The sequence below is a fragment of the Lepisma saccharinum genome, chromosome 29 (genome assembly GCF_977018435.1).
Source record: "Lepisma saccharinum chromosome 29, izLepSacc3.1, whole genome shotgun sequence".
In the NCBI taxonomy this organism is placed as follows: Eukaryota; Metazoa; Arthropoda; class Insecta; order Zygentoma; family Lepismatidae; genus Lepisma; species Lepisma saccharinum.
Window position 1 is genome coordinate 43,402,087 of NC_139257.1, and position 24,724 is coordinate 43,426,810.

At 34.3% G+C, this 24,724-nt stretch overlaps 1 protein-coding gene across 2 annotated transcripts in view; it reads right to left on the reverse strand.

Moving 5' to 3' along the window:
• Positions 1–24,724, reverse strand: part of Cand1 (Cullin-associated and neddylation-dissociated 1) — a 135,866-nt gene that overhangs the window by 60,476 nt on the left and 50,666 nt on the right. For both annotated transcript variants that reach the window (XM_083114945.1, XM_083114944.1), the window contains exons 12-16: positions 23,171–23,325; positions 21,034–21,162; positions 19,782–19,913; positions 17,179–17,347; positions 3,871–4,025 (exon numbers count right to left, since the gene is read on the reverse strand). In XM_083114945.1, coding sequence (XP_082971071.1) covers positions 3,871–4,025; positions 17,179–17,347; positions 19,782–19,913; positions 21,034–21,162; positions 23,171–23,325 — 740 coding nt within the window. The remainder of the gene's footprint in view (positions 1–3,870; positions 4,026–17,178; positions 17,348–19,781; positions 19,914–21,033; positions 21,163–23,170; positions 23,326–24,724) is intronic.

Below are 24,724 nucleotides of genomic sequence, written 5' to 3' on the forward strand. Positions count from 1 at the left end.
CAGATACGTACATCATCATCGACAGGGCTCTTAACAGGCCATTACGGCACAGTAGGAGACCAGTCACAGAGAAGAGTGAGGCACTTAGAAGAGCCGATTCTCCACAACCTGCACTACATGAGAACATGACTGACACCTTAAAAGGAATCATTCTTCACCCACAGCACTTCTGTTGATAGCAACCCAGGAAAGGAATGTTCCATTACAACTGTTGTACCATTCATTGGACACGCACCAAGGACACTGAACAGAATTCTTGCTATTCACATGCTGCTACCCCAAGACAAAGACCCTACTCCACTTAGTAAAAGACAATCTGGAACTCTGCATAACCAGGAGTATACTGCATTTCTTGCAAATGTGGGATACCATATACGAGAGTTGGAAATTAAATAGTGGCAACACTGCCATGACACAGAACCGGTGCATCTCACTTATACCACATGTTAGTTTGATACCTAAGATACCTTCCAGTAAAGGGACTCTTCCTTCCAACACTAGGTGCATAAGCAGTGACGAGAGGAGTAGAGTATCGTTGGAGTTGGTCTAAAGTTGTGTACTCAGACCCAGAACCCAAGTAACATGAAAGTTCTGGTGATTCTTGCTGCATCTCCGGGACAGATCGTCAATGTGCAGTATTACCACAGACAAGTCAATTTTATTAACTTGGTATTACTGTTCATTATTGGAACATAACCTGTGATCTGCTTTGTAAAAGAAGAGGGGACACTTTCTGCTAGAGATGGGACCGATTAACCGGTACTCTATCGGTATCGGCCGATATAGGCATATCGGTTTATCGGTAAAATTACCGATTATTTTACCAATCCGATATATCGATAAATATCTTATAATTTAGTGTAAAATTCTGCCATTTTGTTGTAATTTATGTGGATAATCTCCATGCCCTTCTTTCTAAAAAAGTCTAAATATTCAACTTATTTTGCACTGTGGTCACCTCGAAACACACATTTATTAAGGAGATCAATTAACGTTTCAGGTTCATCAGCGACCATTTCTAATTTTATATTGGTACTTTATCGGTATCAGCCAAAATTTCATATCGGCCCATCCCTACTTTCTGCTCCTGTTATTTTGCAGGACAATGCTCAGGTGCATGTAGCGCAAAATGTGGCTGATTTTTTTAGCTCGATTATGCTGGCAGATGCTCTACCAGCCCCTGTGACTTTGATCCATAAGATGAAGCTTCCGAACTGTTCCAGATTTTCTTCAGGCTCCATTCAAACCATCAACAGAACAGGCACTGCTACAGAAATACTACGACTTCCACATCGCTGGCAACGATTGTACACAATGCTGGTAACTACACCATTTGTAAATTAATATTTGCCACTATTAAATTTCCAACCCACGTATATTGGACAGACAGAATGCATCACAGAATCAAATCTACATCAGGTTCTTCTAAACCAAAAAAGTCAGCATTAGCAGAACACAGCATCACCGAGGGTCACAGAATTTTATTTGCAGACATCCAAATGATAGCCAAATGTGCCGGTTACAGGGACAGAAGAGTAAAGTTGTCATAGCCATTGGCTGAGAATTGACGAACCTCAACAGGGATATGGAACTCGAGCTCAGTCATGCCTGAAGTCCACAACACGAAACACCACGGTCCAGAGCAAACCAATCACAGGACACAGACTAAGCTCTGCTTGCTCATCCATGCATATTTAAACTTGCACTTGACCTCCAATCAACGTTCCCTGATGATCAGAGCAATGTACGTGGGCGTACCCAAAAGAAACCGAACTAATTATTTTGTGAACTTGTTTATTCACAATTTAAGTACAAACCTTCAATCCCCTTCAAAGTACTCTCCACTTGCATTAAGACACTTGTCCAATCTTTGATTCCATTTTTCAAAACATTTTTTAAAGTCATCTTTTGAGGTGTGTGACAGTGCCTCAGTCGTCTGTTTCTTCACCTCAGCAACATCAGCAAAACACTTTCCTTTCTTGTCTCCTTTCATTCTAGGAAACAAAAAAAAGTCGCACGGGGAAAGGTCGGGTGAGTATGGGGGGTGAGGAACAGGGGTCATACCATTTTTGGTCACAAATTGTCATACAGACATGGCTGTGTGAGCAGGGGCATTGTCATGATGGAAAAACCAGTCACCAGACTGCCACAAATCAGGCCGCTTCCACCGCACACTGTTGTGCAATTGTTTCAAAACTTCCAAGCAGAACGCCTGGTTAACTTTGTGACCCTGCGGAACAAACTCTGAATGGTCAGGCGTCGATCTTCGTTGATGATTTCACGAATTTTTTCAACATTGTCATGTGTTCGGGCCATGGAAGGACGACCAGAACGAGATTTGTCATCAATTGACATCTCACCATTTTTTGTAATGGGAAAACCACTCAAACACTTGAGTTTTCGCCATAGCATCGTCCTTGTACGCCGTTTTTAACATTTCAAGAGTTTCCGTTCCACTCTTTCCAAGCAAAAAGCAGAATTTCACCGCCGCACGCTGTTCCCGAAAATCAGCCATTGCAAAAATGACGATCACACAAAACAGCTGTCACTCTTAAACTCTGCCGAAAAGTGTCCTGACCTGCTTCAGCGACGGCACTCGGCTTACGGACTCAGGAAGGTTAGCTCTATGCACTCCTAGCGGCAAAACGCGGTACTACAAAAGCTCTGCCCACCACAAAATTAGTTCGGTTTCTTTTGGGTATTCCCACGTATATGCTCGAAAATCTGGAAGTAAATCCAGGCATAGCCTGACTGGCAACCCTAGAACAGTAGTTCTCAAAGTGTGCCCGGGGAATTGACACAAGCTTCTAGATATGACTGTTCCAAATATGTGCTTATTTAGTACTTTTTACAAATCAAGCGTTTCTGAATTTGAAGTATTATATTTGAACTTGCGGCAAGCAACCTAACCACACTAACCGAGTCTTGCAAGTGTTATAAAGGCCTACATTCTGACTTGGGTGCTGCTGAAAAATTTTGAAGCACTAAGGCTGCCGTGAAACAAAAACGTTTAGCACTAAGGCTGCCATGAAACAAAAAAAGGTTAGCACTATGGCTGCCGTGAAACAAAAAAAGTTTAGCACTAAGGTTGCCGTGAAACAAAAAAGTTTAGCACTAAGGCTGCCATGAAACAAAAAAGTTTAGCACTAAGGCTGCCGTGAAACAAAAAAGTTTAGCACTAAGGTTGCCGTGAAACAAAAAAGTTTAGCACTAAGGCTGCCGTGAAACAAAAAAGTTTAGCACTAAGGCTGCCATGAAACAAAAAAGTTTAGCACTAAGGCTGCCGTGAAACAAAAATGTTTAGCACTAAGGCTGCCGTGAAACAAAAAAGTTTAGCACTAAGGCTGCCGTGAAACAAAAAAGTTTAGCACTAAGGCTGCCGTGAAACAAAAAAGTTTAGCACTAAGGCTGCCGTGAAACAAAAAAAAGTTTAGCACTAAGGCTGCCGTGAAACAAAAAAGTTTAGCACTAAGGCTGCCGTGAAACAAAAAAGTTTAGCACTAAGGCTGCCGTGAAACAAAAAAGTTTAGCACTAAGGCTGCCGTGAAACAAAAAAGTTTAGCACTAAGGCTGCCGTGAAACAAAAAAGTTCAGCACTAAGGCTGCCATGAAACAAAAAAGTTTAGGACTAAGGCTGCCGTGAAACAAAAAAGTTTAGCACTAAGGCTGCCGTGAAACAAAAAAGGTTTGGTAACACCTGGCCTAGAACATTTCTTTGAATCACGTCACCAGGAAAACCACAATTCCCATTTATGTGAAGCTCTACCATTCTTGAATTGCCACAAGTAGCTGCAACACACACACGCTGACATCTAAGGGTTAGTGTTCTATCATTCTACTACCAACGTAAGTGAAGAAAAAAGTAAAAACCTGTTTGTGAACAACAGCCATGGGCGTTCCAGCATCTGCTCCAGTTGTAGTGATCGGAGCAATCAACATGTTAAGAAGATCTCTGTAGCTAAGGGCAGGTAAGCCGGCTTTGACCAACGCCTGGAAGAACTCTAACATTGACTGCAAAGCAGCCCCTGAAAGAGGAAAACAACAATCACTCTTATAATATTGCCATATTCAAATTCACTGTAATTGTCCGCGTTACTAGTGTTCATGTTATGAACTAAGTTTTGTTTATACATCTGCCGCAAAATGACTTCGGACCTCATAACAAGAGCACAAAAAATTACATCTTTAGTACATCATTGACTTGTTGATAAAAGCAAGAGACTTGGTAGGATTAATTGTTCTATCATTAAAGTAATTTTTAGTCACGGCCGCCATCTTGAAAATAATCCGCCATATTTGATATTTTTGGATTTGATATATCTCGGGAATGGTGTCTCCTATCAACGTCCGGTTTTCTCAGAAATGTTCCAAATAGTGTAAACTTTCATAATAAATCAATAAGTTTATTTTTGAAAAATAAGAAATAGAAGTTTTTCAGAAAAACTACAAAACATTTTATGAGAATAAGTGCGAGTTGAAAGTCTTAACAATGATTCTTTTACAAAAATTATGTTGACTTGTTTGTAAATTGTATTTATCTTAAAATGTTATTTAAGGTAAATTTATAAATCTAGAAAAAATAGGGGTTCAGCTCATCTAAAGACTTCTAACAAACACTAAGTAATCTTACAAAATAGAAAATGCCATTTTTTGGTTTGAGATTTATTAATTAAGACTTTCTGAAAAACTTCTATTTCTTATTTTTCAAAAATAGATTTATTGATTTATTATGAAAGTTTACACTATTTGGAACATTTCTGAGAAAACCGGATGTTGATAGGAGACACCATTCCCGAGATATATCAAATCAAAAAACATCAAATGTGGTGGATTATTTTCAAGATAGCGGCCGTCTGAGCGAAGATATCAATTGGCTACTCGACTGAAAATATCGTTAATGATAGAACAATTAATCCTACCAAGATTCTTGCTTTTATCAACAAGTCAATGATTCGGGACTTAGCCTCCGGCCTGTGATAAAGATGTAATTTTTTGTGCTTTTGTTATGAGGTCCGAAGTAATTTTGCAGCTGGTGTATATGAGCACAACCTTAATCAATCTGGCGTTGGAAAAGATGCAAGTTGGAAGCATCAATATACACTCCTCACAAAAAGTTACATTAGGCACAACAAGTTTGGATTATTATTATGTTAGGCAATAGGTGATAGGCATGGTGGCATATGTCGGCGAAAATTCGAGAACGTCCACCAGACAGATACCATGTGTTGTTGCATTCCAAGGCCGTGTCTATCACCTATCGTCTAACGTAACAATATTCCTAACTTTTTTTCAGGAGTGTATTAAAGCATGCAGCAGAAGGATATATTAACAAATCACAAAGTTCATAATATTAACAATATATTTCCAGAGTTGTTAAACGTCCACGAATTTTAAATAAATCCAATTCTGGTCCAGGAAAGAAAATCAGTAAATGGATTTTGGACCATAAAAAAACCTTTTTTATCTGTAAAGTATTTCAATTTGGTCCAGGAACCTTTTTCCCGGATGAATTTAAATATGGTCCAGAAATATTTTTCCTGGATGAATTTAAATATGGTCCAGGAACCTTACCACTCAAGAAAAGATGGCAATGTTATCACGACCTTCTTTCCTCGGCTTAGTGAACTATACGGTCGAGATGAAATTCACATTAAAAAATAAAGAAAATGGTTTCATAATTTTACATGACAAAATACGAGAAGTTCAAGTTTTAAATTTCTATGTTGCAAAATTGCTGGCATAAATATGTATTCACATTTGAGTACTTAAGGAAAATTACCAAAAACGTGTATTAATGCACTTTATATTTAAACAAAATTGAACAATGAATTAGACAAGTTCACACATAAATTCTGTACATTCTTTAGTATATATTTGTACAATGAAGCATAAATATTGCTTTACATCAACCTTTTGGCATATTTCAGGTTTATCTTTACTTTTATTACTTCAAGTCAAATTGTTTCTAAGAAGAATTACTTCCGATCTTTCGCAGATTTATACGTCGTAATTCGGCAAGAAATGCTCGATAATCAATCGGCGAAAACCAAGACGAATTATGTAAATAATATGTTCAATTCACTTTCCACATCCCAATTAAGCACTTTTTGTACATTTACGAAATAGGCCTTTAATTTAAAGTATCTACATGCATGTATAATATTTATTCGTAGATTCCTTATAAAACGAAGATGGCTGCCATTTTATGTGATTCCAGCCGGTCACCAAATTTATGTCCTTTGGACCTTTTACGCCATTAGCGAGGAAGTTTCAACTTTTAAAAGTAAACATAATACTTATCTGCGCTGATATGCTTTAAAATATCGACGGATCTTCCTTTTTAATCAAATTCTTCAAATTTCACTTTCCGAAACATTTTGTGACTTCTCGTCAGTCCAAGATGATCTTAAAGATGAAGCAGTGTCTCCAAACTCCCACTGTTACAACTTTCAGCACAGAATACAAACTCGCGAATATTTTTCAAATGAGAATTTTTGAATTGTACAAATATCATGCATAAAAACGCTTGTAAAATAATTTAGATACAATAAAATAGATATTACAATATTCTATTACATGTTTATGTATTTTCTTTTTACCTTTTTCAGTTATTTTAAGTTTTACAATTTTGGTGGGAAAAAGGTTATTTACGCTCAACTTAGATTTTTCCCTTTATGTGAGTTGGCTATGTTTCATAAGTTTAGGATTACTCTTCAAGTTTAGGATTACTCTTCAAGGCGCTCATTTTAGCAAATCGTAAGTTTTTGTCGAAAATCAACCAAAATTAATTTTAAATGGTTAGTACATGCTATTAATACATTTTAAATACATGTTTGCGCCCATATAATAATAAAAGAGCAAATAAAAGCCATTGAAACCAAACATATTTGTGATTATGCATAAATTGGCAATTTTCGTGCTACTTCACTAACCCAAATTACATCGCTGAGATATAAAACATTTTTAAATACATGCAATTTACATACGTACTTCAATTATATCAAAGCCAAAGTGATGCAAATTAATTTTCTACAAATACAAACTACCAAATATGAGCATAAATCGTAGATTTCAACTGATAAAAATTATTTTAATTTTTAATGCTATGATGGTACTCATTATGATACCGTCATACTGGCGCCCAATGGGCTTACCCATGCCAAATTATAAATTACAATTTACTAAACTTGTAACATCACATGAGATCAAAATATGATCCATTTTTTCAAAGAAACCAAAAAAAAAATTGTTAAAAGAAAATAGTACCAATACAATACCAACATTATATGGCAACATGCTACTATATTAATAATCTTCAAAACCTTGTGAAGTGAAACTAATTATAGAGACAAATGTATCATGTCACATTAAATTATGAAAAACGAAGTTCAGACTTCAAAATTATGGTGAACATCAAATGCATATCATATATTATATGTCAAATGACAAACGAAAGCAAAAATTAATACGTTCAACATATTTCTAGCTCATCATTGGTAGTAGAATGAGCTACAAAAACTATGCAACAACACTTTAGTTAAATGAATACAAAACATGAAATTATTATAACCTATTGTTTATATGAGACAATACTCACAAAACTTCACCACTCACAATATGGCTACTGCTCATTACATATTAACAAACCAAAGACACAATATTGAAATAAACAACTTGCAAAGTCATCTTATCACAAGTTTGCTCGTCTTCCATGTCACATACATGTACACTAAATATTTAAATTATATTTGACACAACACTACCAACATATGCGTTACATTTATCATATTAATTATAATGAACGACAACACTGTTGAGAGGAAATTCACACTGCTGTGGACGTGAGAAAACTTTCTATTGAAAATTAAACCAGTAATTTAGAGCTTACTTAATGTTAACACTGCATACACTGCTATCTCAAGTAGCATGACTATTTATAAGATGCGAATGTAACTTATTTGAGCAATCAACACACCAAAAAGTCAGATACTATTCAGTATGTGATACATTACATGGAGTCAATCTTAACGTTTCAAAACTTCTCGTTTGCCCAGTACAAATAATGTGTTACTCAACTATCCCAACCATACAACAAGATATCGCTTTAGTAAGGTTTCATCTTGTGAAGAAAACGTACCATCCAATATCCAATGCTAATAAAATTATACACTTTTCATATTAAGTTTTTTGTCAACCTTCGCCATTTAGAATAAAATGGTTAATACTCAATAATATTGACAAAAAATATTAATAACATTTTTCATATTCAGTTTCTTGAGTGGCACTATAGGACTTACTTATTGCCTTTTACGTGAACCTACCCCAAGTTTTTATGCTCTATGGCATAACCGCATGTGCAACGAGCTCGGATCAACTCATGGATCTCTTGGCTTACTTTTTGCAACACACAGTGAGTATTTGATTCATTTTATGGAATCAAATAACTCAAAATAAATCACATTCAAATTAGCATTTGGATTTTTGGTACAAATCCCAGGGTGTTATTGACTAAAACTTGATTAACTTGTACCTTAGACACTTAAGCGAGATGTTATGGGTTAATACAGTTCACTTAACAAGTGTTTCTAGAGTGTGACTTTGATGCACTTTATTGTTGTGCATTTATAATTAAGTATCCCACAGTCCATGAGGTAAATCCTAACAACGAAATCTAAATTATTACTCTAATAAAAATGTATTTAAAGTACGACCATTTATAGGCCAACCAAAGAAAAATATTGAATAACTATAAGAGTTACTTAACCATTAATATTTTTATATGAGGTGTACTACCAATTTAGGCCAACCTCTAAAAGCATGGAATAACTACGAGAGTTATTTAAGTACACTATAAATTCTTATACGAGGTATACTACCGACTATGGCTAACCTCAATAATGGTAAGTTTGTTTCATGAACAAACTGTACACACATCTGTAATGACAGATGGAGAAATAACATTTTTTTCTTGCTTTGTTTGATCAAGTATATTTTGCACCACATCGTTATGTGTGCTACTTGCATTATGCAAAGTGTTCAACCAAGAAATTTTCTTGTCTTTTGAACATTTCCATAATTTTACATGTTCAATAGCAATGTTTTCCAGAAGAATCCCATCACTGCAACGTAAGGCAGATATGCGAGAGTCACCAATGTTTTTTATACACAAGTATGGACCTTCATACAGAAAACAATATTTTTTAATTGGATTATCATCCATATCTCTTTGTCTATTTCTGATAAAAACAAGATTTCCAGTAGAAATTGATATTTTATCTTGTTGTTTACAATTCACTTTGTTTAATTTTTTGGATCTAGCTGCATGACTTTTAATTTGAGCCATAAGCAGTTTGTCATTCCATGACTGATGTGTACCATCATCAAATATGACATTTCCTATTTGTAGGTTAGGTTCCTTATTTAACCTTAACTCTATCGGAGCGAAACCAGTTTGTGAGGAAATAGTATTGTTTAACCAATGCAAAGCCATGGATACTTGCTGGGGCCATTTAGCATGGTTATCGATGCACAATACTCTCATTAAACGGTTAAGTTCCGAATGATACCGTTCAACCATGTTGGATGAAGGGTGGTAAGGTGGAGTAAACATAAGTTTGACACCATATTCTTTCATTTTAGTATTAAAAAGACATGAACGAAACTGTGGTCCATTATCAGAAATTATTTTTTCTGGAATACCTAGATGTACAAAATATACATGGCACAATTTATTCAGCACCGTAACCGCGTTGCTGTTGGTCACTGGATATGCCACTAAATACCTGGATGCTGCATCCAATATAGTAAATAAGAAGCGTTCACGTTTAGTACCCATGGTGAATGGACCTTGTAAATCAATGAACAATATTTTCCCAGGCTTGTCGGTAATGTGTACTTTGGCTAAATGTTTAGACGGATGCTTATTCGGCTTAGTGCGAATGCATAAATCACAGTCTGCTACATATTGTTGTACATTTTTCTTCATACCTTTCCATTGGAAGTATCTATATATCTGAGAAAGTGTACGATTAGCACCAAAGTGTCCCGATAAGTCATGAAATTTATTCAATATTGAACCTACTAATGTAATTGGAACACAAATTCTAATTTTTTGCACGTTATGAAAGTCTCTAACACACAAAATATTGTCCCTTAGTAGATAACGATCATTCCAAGTCCTACTTCTTGGATTATCATTAAGTATTGAAGAGTGCAAAATATATTGCCTAATTTCCTTCAATTCATCATCCTTTTCTTGGGCTAATATCAAATCTTCTATATCAATGAAAGGTTCTACTATTTCCTTAAATTGCAAAGAATTTACATGATACAAGAGGTCTTCTTGCATCGGAAATGTCCTACTTAGAACATCAGCAATTATATTTTCCGACCCTTTACAGTATTGTACTTGGAATGAATACTGTTGTAATTGTACAAACCAACGAGTTAAACGTGCATTCCATGTATGCGCCGTTTCTAACCAGGTAAGTGCCTTATGGTCAGTTATGATAATAAAATGTCTGCCTTTTAACAGAGAACAGAACTTATCAATAGTAAATAATATTGCTAAAACCTCCAATTCTGTAGAAGTGTATGATTTTTCATAACTTCTGAGCAATCTACTCACGAAACCGAGAGGTTTGATGTTACTATCAATCAGCTGATAGCAGTATCCTGCAACACCTATTATTGATGCATCAGTTTGTACATAAAAAGTGTGTAAAAAGTTAGGAAAAGATAAAAGTACTTGTTCACTAACTTTATCTTTTAATGTTTTAAAAGCTGTAGAAGCTTGGTCATTCCATTGCCATTTCTTACCAGCTTTCAATAAGTCATACATAGGTTGTGCTATGATGGCATAATTTTTTATGTATTTACTCAACCAATTAAAACAACCTAAGATTTTTTGCAGTTGCTTAACTGAATTGGGCACAGGCAGATTAACAATAGAATCTACATACTTATGATCTTTTTTATACCCCTGCGAAGTAATAATATGACCCAAAAATTTAATTTCTGATCTACAAAACTCACATTTTTCAAGTTTCAATGTCATGCCTGCCTGCTTCAATTTTTCAAGAACTGTTCTTACATGCATTATGTGAGATGCAAAATCTTGAGACTTTATGATAACATCGTCAACATAAACTACAACGAAATCTCGACAGTCCTTAAGCACTCGATTTAACGCATCCACGAATACAGCTGTACCATTTACTGAACCAAATACAACTCTTTTAAAATGATATAGGATACCCTCGAACATAAACGCAGTATATTTTCTGCTGTCAGGATGTAGATTTATTTGCCAAAAAGCATTCAAAAGATCCACCGAAGTGAAGTATTTACAATTTTGGAATTCTACCAATAAGTCTTGTATTTTAATGGGATGTACTTGAATAAGCTTAACATGCTGGTTTACTCTTTTGAGATCAACACATAAACGTATGCCCCCTCCAAATTTAGGAACTACTAAAACAGATATTCTGAATTGGACAACTCAATAACATCCCAATCAAGCATGATTTTTATTTGTTCACGTACTTGATCTCTATAAGCGAAAGGTATAGGATAATTTTTGCCTACTATAGGTAGATCTGTATCTAAAACCATTTTGTGAACGTAATCGTTACACAAACCAGGTTTATTAGAAAATATTTCTTGATATTCGAGTAGTAACTCTATGAACAAAGTCTTTTGTTCGTTTGTAAGCGAATCAGCCTTATTCATGTAATCTTTAAACTTAATGGATTTTTCCTCAAAGCCATTATATTTATTGACATGAGAACATTCAAAATAAGACAAATTATTGCCATCTTCCATTATTGGCATGAAGCGCGCAAAAGTGCGTTCTTCATCGGAGCCACAAGTTATTGTTTGATCTTTAAAATTTAATGATGCTTGTAGTGCATATAACACATCTAATCCTAAAATTAAATCCACTTGTAAATTGTGAACCACCAAAAACTGAACGTAACATTGCAAATTACTTATTTGAATGATCAGTTTAACCATACCTAATACTTTGGTCTTCTTATTACCAGAAAAATCTACCAATCTCACATTATCCGCAGGTGTGAGCCTGGGTCTACTAGCCTTAATATTAATTTCTTTCCAAACAGTGTTAGAAAGCAGACTAATTTCTGCGCCAGTGTCGCAGAGAGCAGTATAAAATTTATCAAATATTAAAACTTTTAGTTTTGCAGTATGTGTGTTACTGCCAAGAGCATTAATTGGTGTAGGAATTTCTTTTGATTCATAGTCTTCACTATTATGAAATTCTTCCCATTTGCCTAAATTAATGTTATCAGTAGTGGGATTATTAACTTGACCTTCATCACCCACTTTAAAACAAAGGTCGCTTGTTAGTTTTCCCGCAAGGACAAAACGTTATCCTCATCGGGATAACTATCAATGCTGTTTGCATCCCTAAAATGACTAACATTGACGTTGTGCACAGTAGCTTGCACTTTTACATCTCTACTCACTTTATCACTTGATGTGCTAGGTGTATCACCAAAACCCATACTGTACAAAAATTGTTTAACCTTATTCATTCCCGCATAATTCCAATGTATCATATCTACTCTACCTCTAGACGGGTGACCAAGGAATTTTTGGTACAAGGAGTTATCTATGCGGTCATTCTCCAAGAAGAATAAAGGTGCTATATTGTATACTTTTACATTAAACTCGTCATGTAGTGACATCAAATACAGATTGAAATTATTCCATGTCTGCCACAATTGTTCATTAGGAGATGACATATATTTAGGAAGAGGTGGCAAACACAGTATCGAAATTTCAGCACATTTACTCTTCAAAGTATGCAAGAGTTTACTGAAAGATAACTGCATTTGTTCAAAGCTACGTTTCCTAATTAAATCATTGGTACCTATCATGACCAATATTTTGTCTGAGAGTTTCTTAGCATTTGTTACACGCCTATGTAGATCATCAATGGTTTGTCCCGAGACACACAAACCTATGAATCTGAAAGCAGATTCATTCATATTCCATCTATAACCTAAGATACTGTTAGCATATCTAACTAACATACTGTCACCAAGTAATTGATGATCTCCTAACTTAGGAAAGAACTCACTTAAATCACTATGATGATTATTATTTACTTCACTTGAGCGTGCATTATACTTATGATAATTGATATCACCAACAGTTTCTGAATTAGTACTTGCACCTAAAACATGTGTGCTATTACTGTAGTTAGGTGGTACATGAGTAACTCTAGGTTGACTTTCACTTTCATAGTTTCCGACACCCACATTTACTTCATAGTCAATAGCATGCAAATCTTTTACCGATTTGTCATTTCCACCTATACCTTCATTTCTAAATTGACTTATTTCCCTTTTAAGATCTTTGAACTCCTTGGTATGAGTCTTATATGCTTCGGTTAATGCATGCAAAGCTGCGTCCACCTTTTTGTTTTGATCTGCTTGCACCTGCAAAGCAGTCTTTATATCACTATTTTGGGTGTCTAGTTTACTATTTTGTGCTTGCAAAGCAGTGTCTAATTTACTATTTTGTTCTGCTTGCAACTTATTTTGTGCATTAATTAGGCCCACAATGTCCGCCAGTGTGATATTACTCTCAACTGTTTCCGGCATTTTTAAATATTGGAACAGACTAGCAAGTTAAACACAAATTTACAACATTAAGTAATTTTTGACAATTTAGCTCTTATCAACTAAGAGACAAAATGAGTCTCTATAATCTTACTATCACGGTAATCATGTTCAAATATCAACTTTTCTATTACCAGCAACAACAATAATTTTCAGTTATTTTAGTAATAACTGAGACTATATGAGTCTCATCAATCTAACTATCAAAGTATGAGACGAAAAACGATTCTGATCAATCTTAATGTATCCAAGTTATACTAAATGTATTTTTGACAAATTACCTCTTAAGAATTAAGAGACTAAATGAGTCTCACTAATCTATCTACCACGACCTTCTTTCCTCGGCTTAGTGAACTATACGGTCGAGATGAAATTCACATTAAAAAATAAAGAAAATGGTTTCATAATTTTACATGACAAAATACGAGAAGTTCAAGTTTTAAATTTCTATGTTGCAAAATTGCTGGCATAAATATGTATTCACATTTGAGTACTTAAGGAAAATTACCAAAAACGTGTATTAATGCACTTTATATTTAAACAAAATTGAACAATGAATTAGACAAGTTCACACATAAATTCTGTACATTCTTTAGTATATATTTGTACAATGAAGCATAAATATTGCTTTACATCAACCTTTTGGCATATTTCAGGTTTATCTTTACTTTTATTACTTCAAGTCAAATTGTTTCTAAGAAGAATTACTTCCGATCTTTCGCAGATTTATACGTCGTAATTCGGCAAGAAATGCTCGATAATCAATCGGCGAAAACCAAGACGAATTATGTAAATAATATGTTCAATTCACTTTCCACATCCCAATTAAGCACTTTTTGTACATTTACGAAATAGGCCTTTAATTTAAAGTATCTACATGCATGTATAATATTTATTCGTAGATTCCTTATAAAACGAAGATGGCTGCCATTTTATGTGATTCCAGCCGGTCACCAAATTTATGTCCTTTGGACCTTTTACGCCATTAGCGAGGAAGTTTCAACTTTTAAAAGTAAACATAATACTTATCTGCGCTGATATGCTTTAAAATATCGACGGATCTTCCTTTTTAATCAAATTCTTCAAATTTCACTTTCCGAAACATTTTGTGACTTCTCGTCAGTCCAAGATGATCTTAAAGATGAAGCAGTGTCTCCAAACTCCCACTGTTACAACTTTCAGCACAGAATACAAACTCGCGAATATTTTTCAAATGAGAATTTTTGAATTGTACAAATATCATGCATAAAAACGCTTGTAAAATAATTTAGATACAATAAAATAGATATTACAATATTCTATTACATGTTTATGTATTTTCTTTTTACCTTTTTCAGTTATTTTAAGTTTTACAATTTTGGTGGGAAAAAGGTTATTTACGCTCAACTTAGATTTTTCCCTTTATGTGAGTTGGCTATGTTTCATAAGTTTAGGATTACTCTTCAAGTTTAGGATTACTCTTCAAGGCGCTCATTTTAGCAAATCGTAAGTTTTTGTCGAAAATCAACCAAAATTAATTTTAAATGGTTAGTACATGCTATTAATACATTTTAAATACATGTTTGCGCCCATATAATAATAAAAGAGCAAATAAAAGCCATTGAAACCAAACATATTTGTGATTATGCATAAATTGGCAATTTTCGTGCTACTTCACTAACCCAAATTACATCGCTGAGATATAAAACATTTTTAAATACATGCAATTTACATACGTACTTCAATTATATCAAAGCCAAAGTGATGCAAATTAATTTTCTACAAATACAAACTACCAAATATGAGCATAAATCGTAGATTTCAACTGATAAAAATTATTTTAATTTTTAATGCTATGATGGTACTCATTATGATACCGTCATAATGTTATATGATGTGTTCATAGGGAGAATCATCTCACATTTCATTGACATAGAGTGGGCTCCAAGATCACCCGAACTGACTGCCTGGGATTTCTATCTCTGAAGGTATCTCAAGAGCAGAATTTTTGAACATGTATCCCCAACAGCTAAGAGAAGAATTAGGAAAGAATTCCTAATGCTGTTGTCTGTATATGATAATTTTGTTCATAGACTCCGATGGTTATCTACCTGATGTGTTTTAAAAAAATAAGACAAAGTGAACAGTGTTGTCTTATTGTGTTACAAATGGAATTATGTTATCCATCAGTTATCACCATCTACCTTGCTCTCAATTTGCTGTATTGTGTTAATATAGAAAATACAGGGTTAGTCAAAAACAATGTTATTTCAAACAAACAATACACGACAGATACATAATCTGCATATCACTGGATAGATTAAGGTTCAAAGTTTTGTTGTAAGACAATTGGTTTCGTTCCTGCACTAACAATGATGCTTTATTTCTCGTTGCAGGTAAATGCAACGTGAATTCCACCGTAGATAGAACAAACAGCCACCTCGTCATAAGTAAATTTACGAGTGGCATAAGATTTTCATCGAAGATGGTTGCATAAGCAAAGGGAAAAGCATTATTATATTTATTATATTATATTATTATTATATGAAAATGTCACGCGTATCTGACATCACTGGAAAATCTGGTCATTACTGAAAAAAACAAAAAAAAACTGTGTTTTCAAGATCTGAAACCGTTTTAGGCCAAGGCGGAAAAATTGTTGTTCCCTCCAGCAGGAATTCCTTGTGGATCATGCCATCACTCTCAAAGAAAGTGATATGCATCGTCTTGATGCGTGATTTTTACGCCTTGACCTTCTTCCGACGGGGTGATGCAGAACGCCATTCCATGCTTTGGCATTTCGTTTCAGGGTCGTACCTCACACACCAGCTCTCATCCTCTGTAGCAATGCATTGCAAGAAATTTGGATCTGAATCCTCCAGATTTCTTTCTCTTCCCACGACTCAAAATTGCTTTGAAAGGTCAGAGATTTGAGAATATTCCGGACATCCAACGGAACGTGACGAGGGTCTTGAACACCATCCCGAAAGAAGACTTTTCTAAAAGTTTTCAGGACATGTACAGCCGTTCTCAACGGTGCATAGCCATGGGAGGGGACTACTTCAAAGTACAGTAAGGTAGGTTTCATTAAGAATTCGTCTACTTTCGATATTCAGGATCATTCACCGAACTTTATTGTCAGAGGTTGTATATAGTGTTGGCGAGATATCATCATGATATTTTGGTGATATATTGTCACGATATTTTAGAGATATATATTGTGCCAGCGATATATCGTCACAATATTTGGTGATATATATCATGTCAGCAATATATCATCACGAAATTTGGCAATATATATTGTGGGGACAATATATCAAGATATGAAAAAAAAATATCATGGGGACATATATCACGATATGGAAAAAATATATCATGTCGGCCTGTGACGATATATCACACAATCAAATTTCTGATACTATCCATTCCTAGTTGCCACTATTAAAATTCCAGCCCGCTACATCCTTGCTCATCTATCAATTTAGACAACTGAATATGTACATGAGACAATGAAAAACCAAGAATAAGTTATTTTGTACTCTCATCTCACCTTGTAACAAAGGAGACTTCACAAGGATCAATATTTCAGGTAGAATGTTATCAGATACTCGAGACAGTGCTGGAGAGTGAACTTGTGCAATTGATGTCAGCAAGGTCAATGTGAGCTGCGCTATGTGAAGGTCAGATTCACTCAACAAAGAAGGCAGTTCCATTATCACCTGGAAAATACATATTTTATAATATATTCAAAAATTAGAACTTCTCAACTTTCAATTAATGAGTTGTTTTGTTCTGGTTTTTCCAGAAAGGTTAGAACATCAGAAAACTAAATAACAGAATAAAATGCGATAAAATAAAATAATCTAGTTTTGAAATCAATGATTGCAACAATTACAATACAAATAAATAACTAATAAACAACTAGCACTTTCTGTTCTCTTTTTATAATAAATAAAATTATATAATACTAAGCAACACATTATACTTATTACCATTCTGGGTAATACTACAAACCAACAATACCTAAAACATCATCATTGTGTTATACGTGGGCCAGTCAAAAAATTAGTTGCACACCCCCGTCAAAAATTTTGGTACAGGGATATTTTCTTGCAAAGGGTGGCAACACTGCAGACATGTATCTGTGGTGTGTGACGTAGCAGCATTGAGGTGGCACTTTGAGGTTGCTTGCTAACCAGCCGTGAACATGTTTCGGCAGCTGCAGGAGGCATCCAAAGTGGAAGTGCTTGCAGTGATTCAGTTTTTGTGTACCGAATTCATGTTGAAGGGTGCTACGATTAATGCATCATCTTATTGTGAAAACTTAAAACGATTGTGAAAAGTGCTTAAAGATCGACGGCCAGGTAAACTTTCGAAAGGCATTGTGCTTCTGCATGACAATGCAAGACTGCATGCAGCAAGACTAATATCGGATCTTCTACGCAAGTTTCAGTTGCAAGTGTGGGATCACCCCCTTTACAGCCCAGATCTTGCACCTTGTGATTTCCATGTTTTCGGACCCATGAAAGAAGGGCTTGCAAAGCGACGTTATCACTCTCGATGACGAGGTACAAGCTGCAACCCACCAATGGTTATCGGACGTTTAACGTGACTTCTTCGCAGCAGGCACCAACAAACTTGTGACATACCTCGACAAATGTTTAAATAAAGGAGGCGATTACGTCAAAAAGTAGCTTCTGTATGTAACTTTTATGTGCAAATAAAAGTTTCAGAAAGTTCACTCCCGGTTTGTTTTCTCATGCTGTGCAACTAACTTTTTGACTGACTCACGTATATTATCTATATTATTTTTTTTGTAATGCGTATATAATAATTAATACATGAAAATAAAGGAGATAAAAAAGTGGGTGAACCGTATAAATTAAGCAGAACTGACATCCTAGTTTATTTAAAGGTACCAGGACATTAAGCGCATACCCTCAAAATTTAAATTAAACTTCTATCAATCACATTTTATATACACTGCTGGTATCAATGAAATAAATAATACAGCAAACTTTTCACTTTAGATGTGAAGGCTGTCCAAGATGATTTTCATTGATCAATGCATGATTTGTGCACTCTTATTTGGAATTCTTGACCCAGAATCTGCTCCTGCTTTTCAAGTAGCTCCCTAATTGTCTTCATGATGCTGAGTTAACACTGACATTTTTGGTTCCCAGCAAAGAATGAACCTTGGACAGTTTTCGCCAAGTGTTGATCATCAGACACTAAGGCAATCCTTAGTGCCGGAACATAATCCATATTTCATTAAAATTATTTGGAATTGTCCTAGTTACACAACATTGTTTGAAATCAATAATCACAATTCACAAAATGATGTTTTAGCAACTGAATCTACCATGTTACATTTTCTGATAATGCAAATTTAGCCTTTATATGTTTGATGGGAAAACTTGTATCTTGTACTGAACCTTTTTACTGTATGAGCATGCAATATTTGATATTTTCAGACTACTGGGCAATGGGGAGATTCCTTCCACATTTGGTTAGTCATTCAAATTCATATTTCACTGCCTAATTGAAATTTTGATTGTAAATGAACACCTGATGACATCCATGTGGGGATAGCCACACACAATAGCTTGGATTTAGAGCCAAAACCACTAGTTTCCCATCATTAATCATTTTGTGTCGTTTCCACTGTAGAACATTAAAAGTGTGAAGTATTGATAGATTGGCAGTGTTTGTACCCGTAGTTTGACCATATCACACCCTGTACTAGTATTTGTTTGATCTGAATATTAAACATTTCCTTCTGTATTCTTGACATTTTGATATTGCCAATATGCATCGTTCATGGATTACCAATACATCTCTTGAATAAGATGTACCTCTGAAGCATTCATGTCAAATATATATATATATATATATATATATATATATATCCATCTCCAGATCTGTGTACTTCCTCTCGGTTCTGGATTCAGGTACCCAATTTTTGGTTCTAGATCTGAGTACCCAGATCTCATCAGATCAAAATATTTTCAGAACTGCGTAATCTGGATCATCCTTAACACACATTTATGGCGGATAAATCTCAAGTGTCACAGTGTTTTTGTGAAGCTAAACATCAAATATAATATTCAACAACTATTTTAATAACAATTAAGGACAATAACTATAACAAACCTTATCCAGTAAGTCCGTTGTAAGAGCACTGCTGTAATTCTGAACCAAAGTGTCAAGTAACGTAAGAGTGCTGAGTTTCAATGCCCTCTGATTCTTTCTGAGAAAAGATCCCAAAATAGGCATTGCTTCACCCTATATAAAAGTAAAATATATTATTTTCAACTTGTACAAGTATTTTTCCAAAATTAATACAGGTTGGTTCATCCAGCATCTATTAAGTATATTTTCAGGATAAAATTTCTGATTTCAAGCCTAAAAACATAATGGTTATAATTTCTTAATTTATTTATTTATTTTATAATATCTTTTGCAAGCATGCGCACACACATTGACAGATTAATTGGTACAATACCGGTAACAACTGATATAAGCAGTTGTTTCATTCTTTCATAATTACCCTGTATGAAACCATCTGCAAGTCACAACAATATTACGTATTGTTAGAGGCATGCATATTTCGTTTTTGACAAAAACACGAAATGTGAAATAACAGATTGTAATGATAATTTTTCATGTTTCTGAAAGGTGTGAGGTGCATTTTCCTACCCTGTCTTGTCATAAAATGATGCGAAATGAACGGCAAAATGCGAAATTGACTCAAACATGAAATTTACCGTTTATATACAGACGCGACACTTTTTCTGAAGTCAGAATTATCCTGAGAGTTATGCAATTCATGGAAAATTGATTGATTAATTTTGATGTAAACATTTGAGAAGCAAATATGGACCCCTTTATTCAGGAATAAACTTAATATTCTGGTAATGATTTAATGTGCTATTAGAAGGGATATGTTTATTTTGTGTAGTAAGTGCAATTTTTAAATCAAATTTTGGATTATATTCACATTTTTAAAACCAAAATGCCATTTTATATAATGCTTTTTCAACGCTAAAACAGCAAAATTTAATTTTATTTACCACTTTTGAACCCGAAATTTATTCTGCTTTTGTACCGAAATTTTGCTTTTTTATTTACCAAAAATATATGCCTCTACGTATTGTATTAGAAACTGTTTGTCACAAATTGAGTTTGCAGTATGTAAGAATCTATATTCACTGCAATTGTAGCATTAATATACTTAATTCCTTCAATTTATCATATTTCTGATTGTTTCTACACAAGCCTTAACTTTCCCAGGAACTCTCACCGTAACTTTGAAACGTGCAATGCCATCACAAGAAATATATACTAAACAGCTGCTGATTTCCAGGTTAGCACATTTAAAACTAATATACTCCACATGTCTTACCAAAATAGGTCTGAGGTCAATCCGAAGGGGTGAAGCTGCAATTTTAGTTAAGGCCTTCACTGTAGTTAATCGCGTAATCTCATTTCGTAATCTGTCCAAAAATATTGGCAGGCAAGTATGAAGTTCACCCTGAAAATAAAGAAGCAGGAAAAATTAAAGAAGAAATTGAAAGAATCTTTATTGCACACATAAAAAGAATTACAACCAACAATTTCCTTAATATGATTGTATGACTACTCCGTCTGTCCTCGACCAGCCCTGAAGATGACTCCGTGAAGGAGTCGAAAGCTTGGAAGAACTCCGAAGTGTTTTTTATCGTGCTGTTAGTGTGTGATTTTAGTGTTTTAACAAAAAATTTCCTTAATGATATTTGCAGAGATGCTCTTCCATAAGTACTATCAAAAAAACATTAAAAGTTGTAAAATTCACATCAACATAAACGATCGTAACTCATTCTTTCAAATGTTTTTGTACTGGAATTGGGACATGAAGTAATACAAACTGTTATAAAATAACTTACGCAAATGCGCTCATACACAATACATAAAATAACCAACACAATTCATAATACAGTACATATGTATAAAAAGGAATGTTTAACCCCTCAAGATGGGACAACATATACGTGTACATTCACAGAATTCTGTGCTGAAAGCAGTTTTGACGTACACATATACGTTCAAGACATGGTTGATTTCAAAGTGCACTTAAATTCAATCTATTGGCAGTAGAAATAAACTATTTTCACCAGTTGACCAGAAGAATGTTAGTCTTCACTGCCATCTACAGGGAAGTAAGAAAACAACATGCACATCATTGTTTTCATGAGTAAAACATCGCAATGGCTGCCTTGTTGCACCCAGTGAGTGATGCGGAACTGAAGTAAATCTTATTGAAAGGCAGCAGTGTTAGAAGTTTTAATTCGACTTCCCATAGTGTGGAAACTGTTCAAGAATAATTTGAAGAGGAAAGTTCTGCCCCTATAAATCATAGTGATGCTGTATGTCAGTAGTGGGAGCTTAGTTACTTTCAAACTATATAGTGATGAACAAAATGCATCTAGAATAGATTGAAAATACATGAATCACAACAAATCTTACCAATGAAGCTACAGGACATTGTGAACGAGCAACTCTGAAAAACTGATTTAAATATATTCTCTAGTTTTAAAGAAAGTAATTTGTTATAACAGAAAATGCTAAGCTGAGCAATTTAAATACAGTTTGAGGTTCAGAAGGCAGGACCATTCAGCAAAAATGCAATATGTAAGCCTCTATATATCAGTTAACAACATCAGTTAATTTTATATTCTATCAGTATTGGTAAGAATTGAAATCTATAAAAATTTACCATACTACTATCATTAGAAGCATGCATATTTCGTTTTTGATGAAAACACGAAATATGAAATAACACATTGTAATGTTAATTTTTCATGTTTCTGAAAGGTGTGAGGTGCATTTTCCTAACCTGTCTTGTCATGAAATAAGGCGAAATGAATTGCAAAATGCGACATATACTTTTAAACACAAAATTTACCATTTATATCCCGATGCGATTCACGGCTTCTGTAAATATTTGAGAAGCAAAAATGGACCCCTTTATACAGGAATAAACATAATATATTCTGGTAATGATTTAATGTGCTATTAGAAGGGATATGTTTCTTTTGTGTAGTAAGTGCAGTTTTTAAATCAAATTTGGGATTATATTTACATTTTTAAAACTGCTTTTTCACCGCTATAACAGCAAAATTTCATTTTATTTACCGCTTTTGAACCCGAAATTGACTGTTTTTGTACCGAAATTTTGCTTTTTTATTTACCAAAAATATGCCTCTATCATTAAGACCATCCTCGACACATCACACTGCTGCAATAAAGTAAAAAACACTTACTCTGAACATTTTCTTGACATTTCCTGTCTCCTTACCATTCCAAACAGCGGCTTACTCTTGAAGAAATGGTGTGAGCTTTGCAAAATACTGAGTAGGAAATATCACGAATATGTTCAAAGTAAGAACTGACTTCTATTCACTGCTTCTATAAAAATACTTGAATTTAATTTATATTGGATCATTTGAATTAATATTATTCAAAATATCATTATACATATACACAATAACAAAAATACCCACCTGCAAATGATCCCCAAGATTACATATTATCTGTCCCATACAGGATATTGCCCTTTCTTTCACTTCCTGATCAATATCGGCAGCCTTCAGCCGTACCAGCGTACAATTGTAGAGCTCGACAGTAAATGGAGTGAAGTCAAAACTACTAGCAGTGTCTGAAAAAGATAACAGTGTTCACAGGGCATTGTGCAAATGACTGACCTTCATGTTACAATGTTTAGTCACATACATTCTATTTGCTTTTCAAGTGTGCGCTCGTCAAACTTGCCTGTGAAGTACAAACAAAATCGTAGCTCGAGAACTAATTGTCGTAGACAGATGAAATTGATTTTGTTTTCTTTCTAAAAGACAGGACTTTTAGCAGAGACAAAATGTGTACTATTATTTTCCTGTAGTTTACGGTTATTACAAGCATAAGAAAACAGTTTTTCGTTGTGATGTTTCAGAAAAACACACGCTCCCTTCATCAGACATTTATTTTCATTTTGACTAAAGATACAGTTATAACGATGGTTAGCAATTTTTTAAACAAAAAGAGCACAAAGACTATATTCTAATAATAAGAATATCAAAAATGAAGAAGAAAGGCTTTTTAATATAGCAAAAGAAAATGGATTTCACATTAACAGAATAAACCAAATCAAAAAACAAGTTGCAAGAAAACTAAAGGAAAAGAGAAATACAGACAAAGATGAAAAATCTGTTGAAAAGAAATTTGTGTGCATTCCATTCCACAAGGGATTCTCACATAAAATTGCCAAAAGTTTTATGTTTTCAAAATTGTTTTTAGATCACCAAGAAGTTTGGAATGTACATTTAATGAATTCGAAATGAGAAACTCTTTACCAGACGTGGAAACCACAGGAATATATAATATAAGTTGTTCATGTTCAAAAGATTATGTAGGACAAACAGCAAGGAAAATGGCAATCAGATGGCACGAACACGATTTGGACATTATAAATCTAAACCCAAGAACAAGTTTGTCAGCTCACATCATCGAAGAGAAGCATTTGAGTAAAAAGAGAAGGGTTTTATAAAAATTGACAGGAAACATAGAGTTGAATGTCTGGGAAGCTTCCTTCATTGCAGAAGAACACTGGAATAAAATAAATAATGAAAATGGTAACATAGATCCAGTATGGAGTTTTCTTTTTCACAAATGGAGTAAGCCACCATCTTTAAAATTTAATGTAACAGAAAACATCAAGAGACTTTGTGAAAACAATGATGACTTTGAATTACCTGATGATATTTGGGATTCATAATTTTAAATAAAAAAATAATGTGATCAAATTTTTTTTATCTGAAATAAAAATAAAACAGACTGCTTCTTTTCATAGTTAAGTTGCTATATTACAACAATGTAACATGGACAGCATCCATTATATAATGGATTATTTTTGTTTAAAAAATTGCTAACCATTGTTATAACTGTATCTTTAGTCAAATTCAAAATAAATGTCTGATGAAGGGAGCGTGTGTTCTGAAACGTCACAACGAGAAACTGTTTTCTTATGCTTGTAATAACCGTAAACTACAGGAAAATAATTC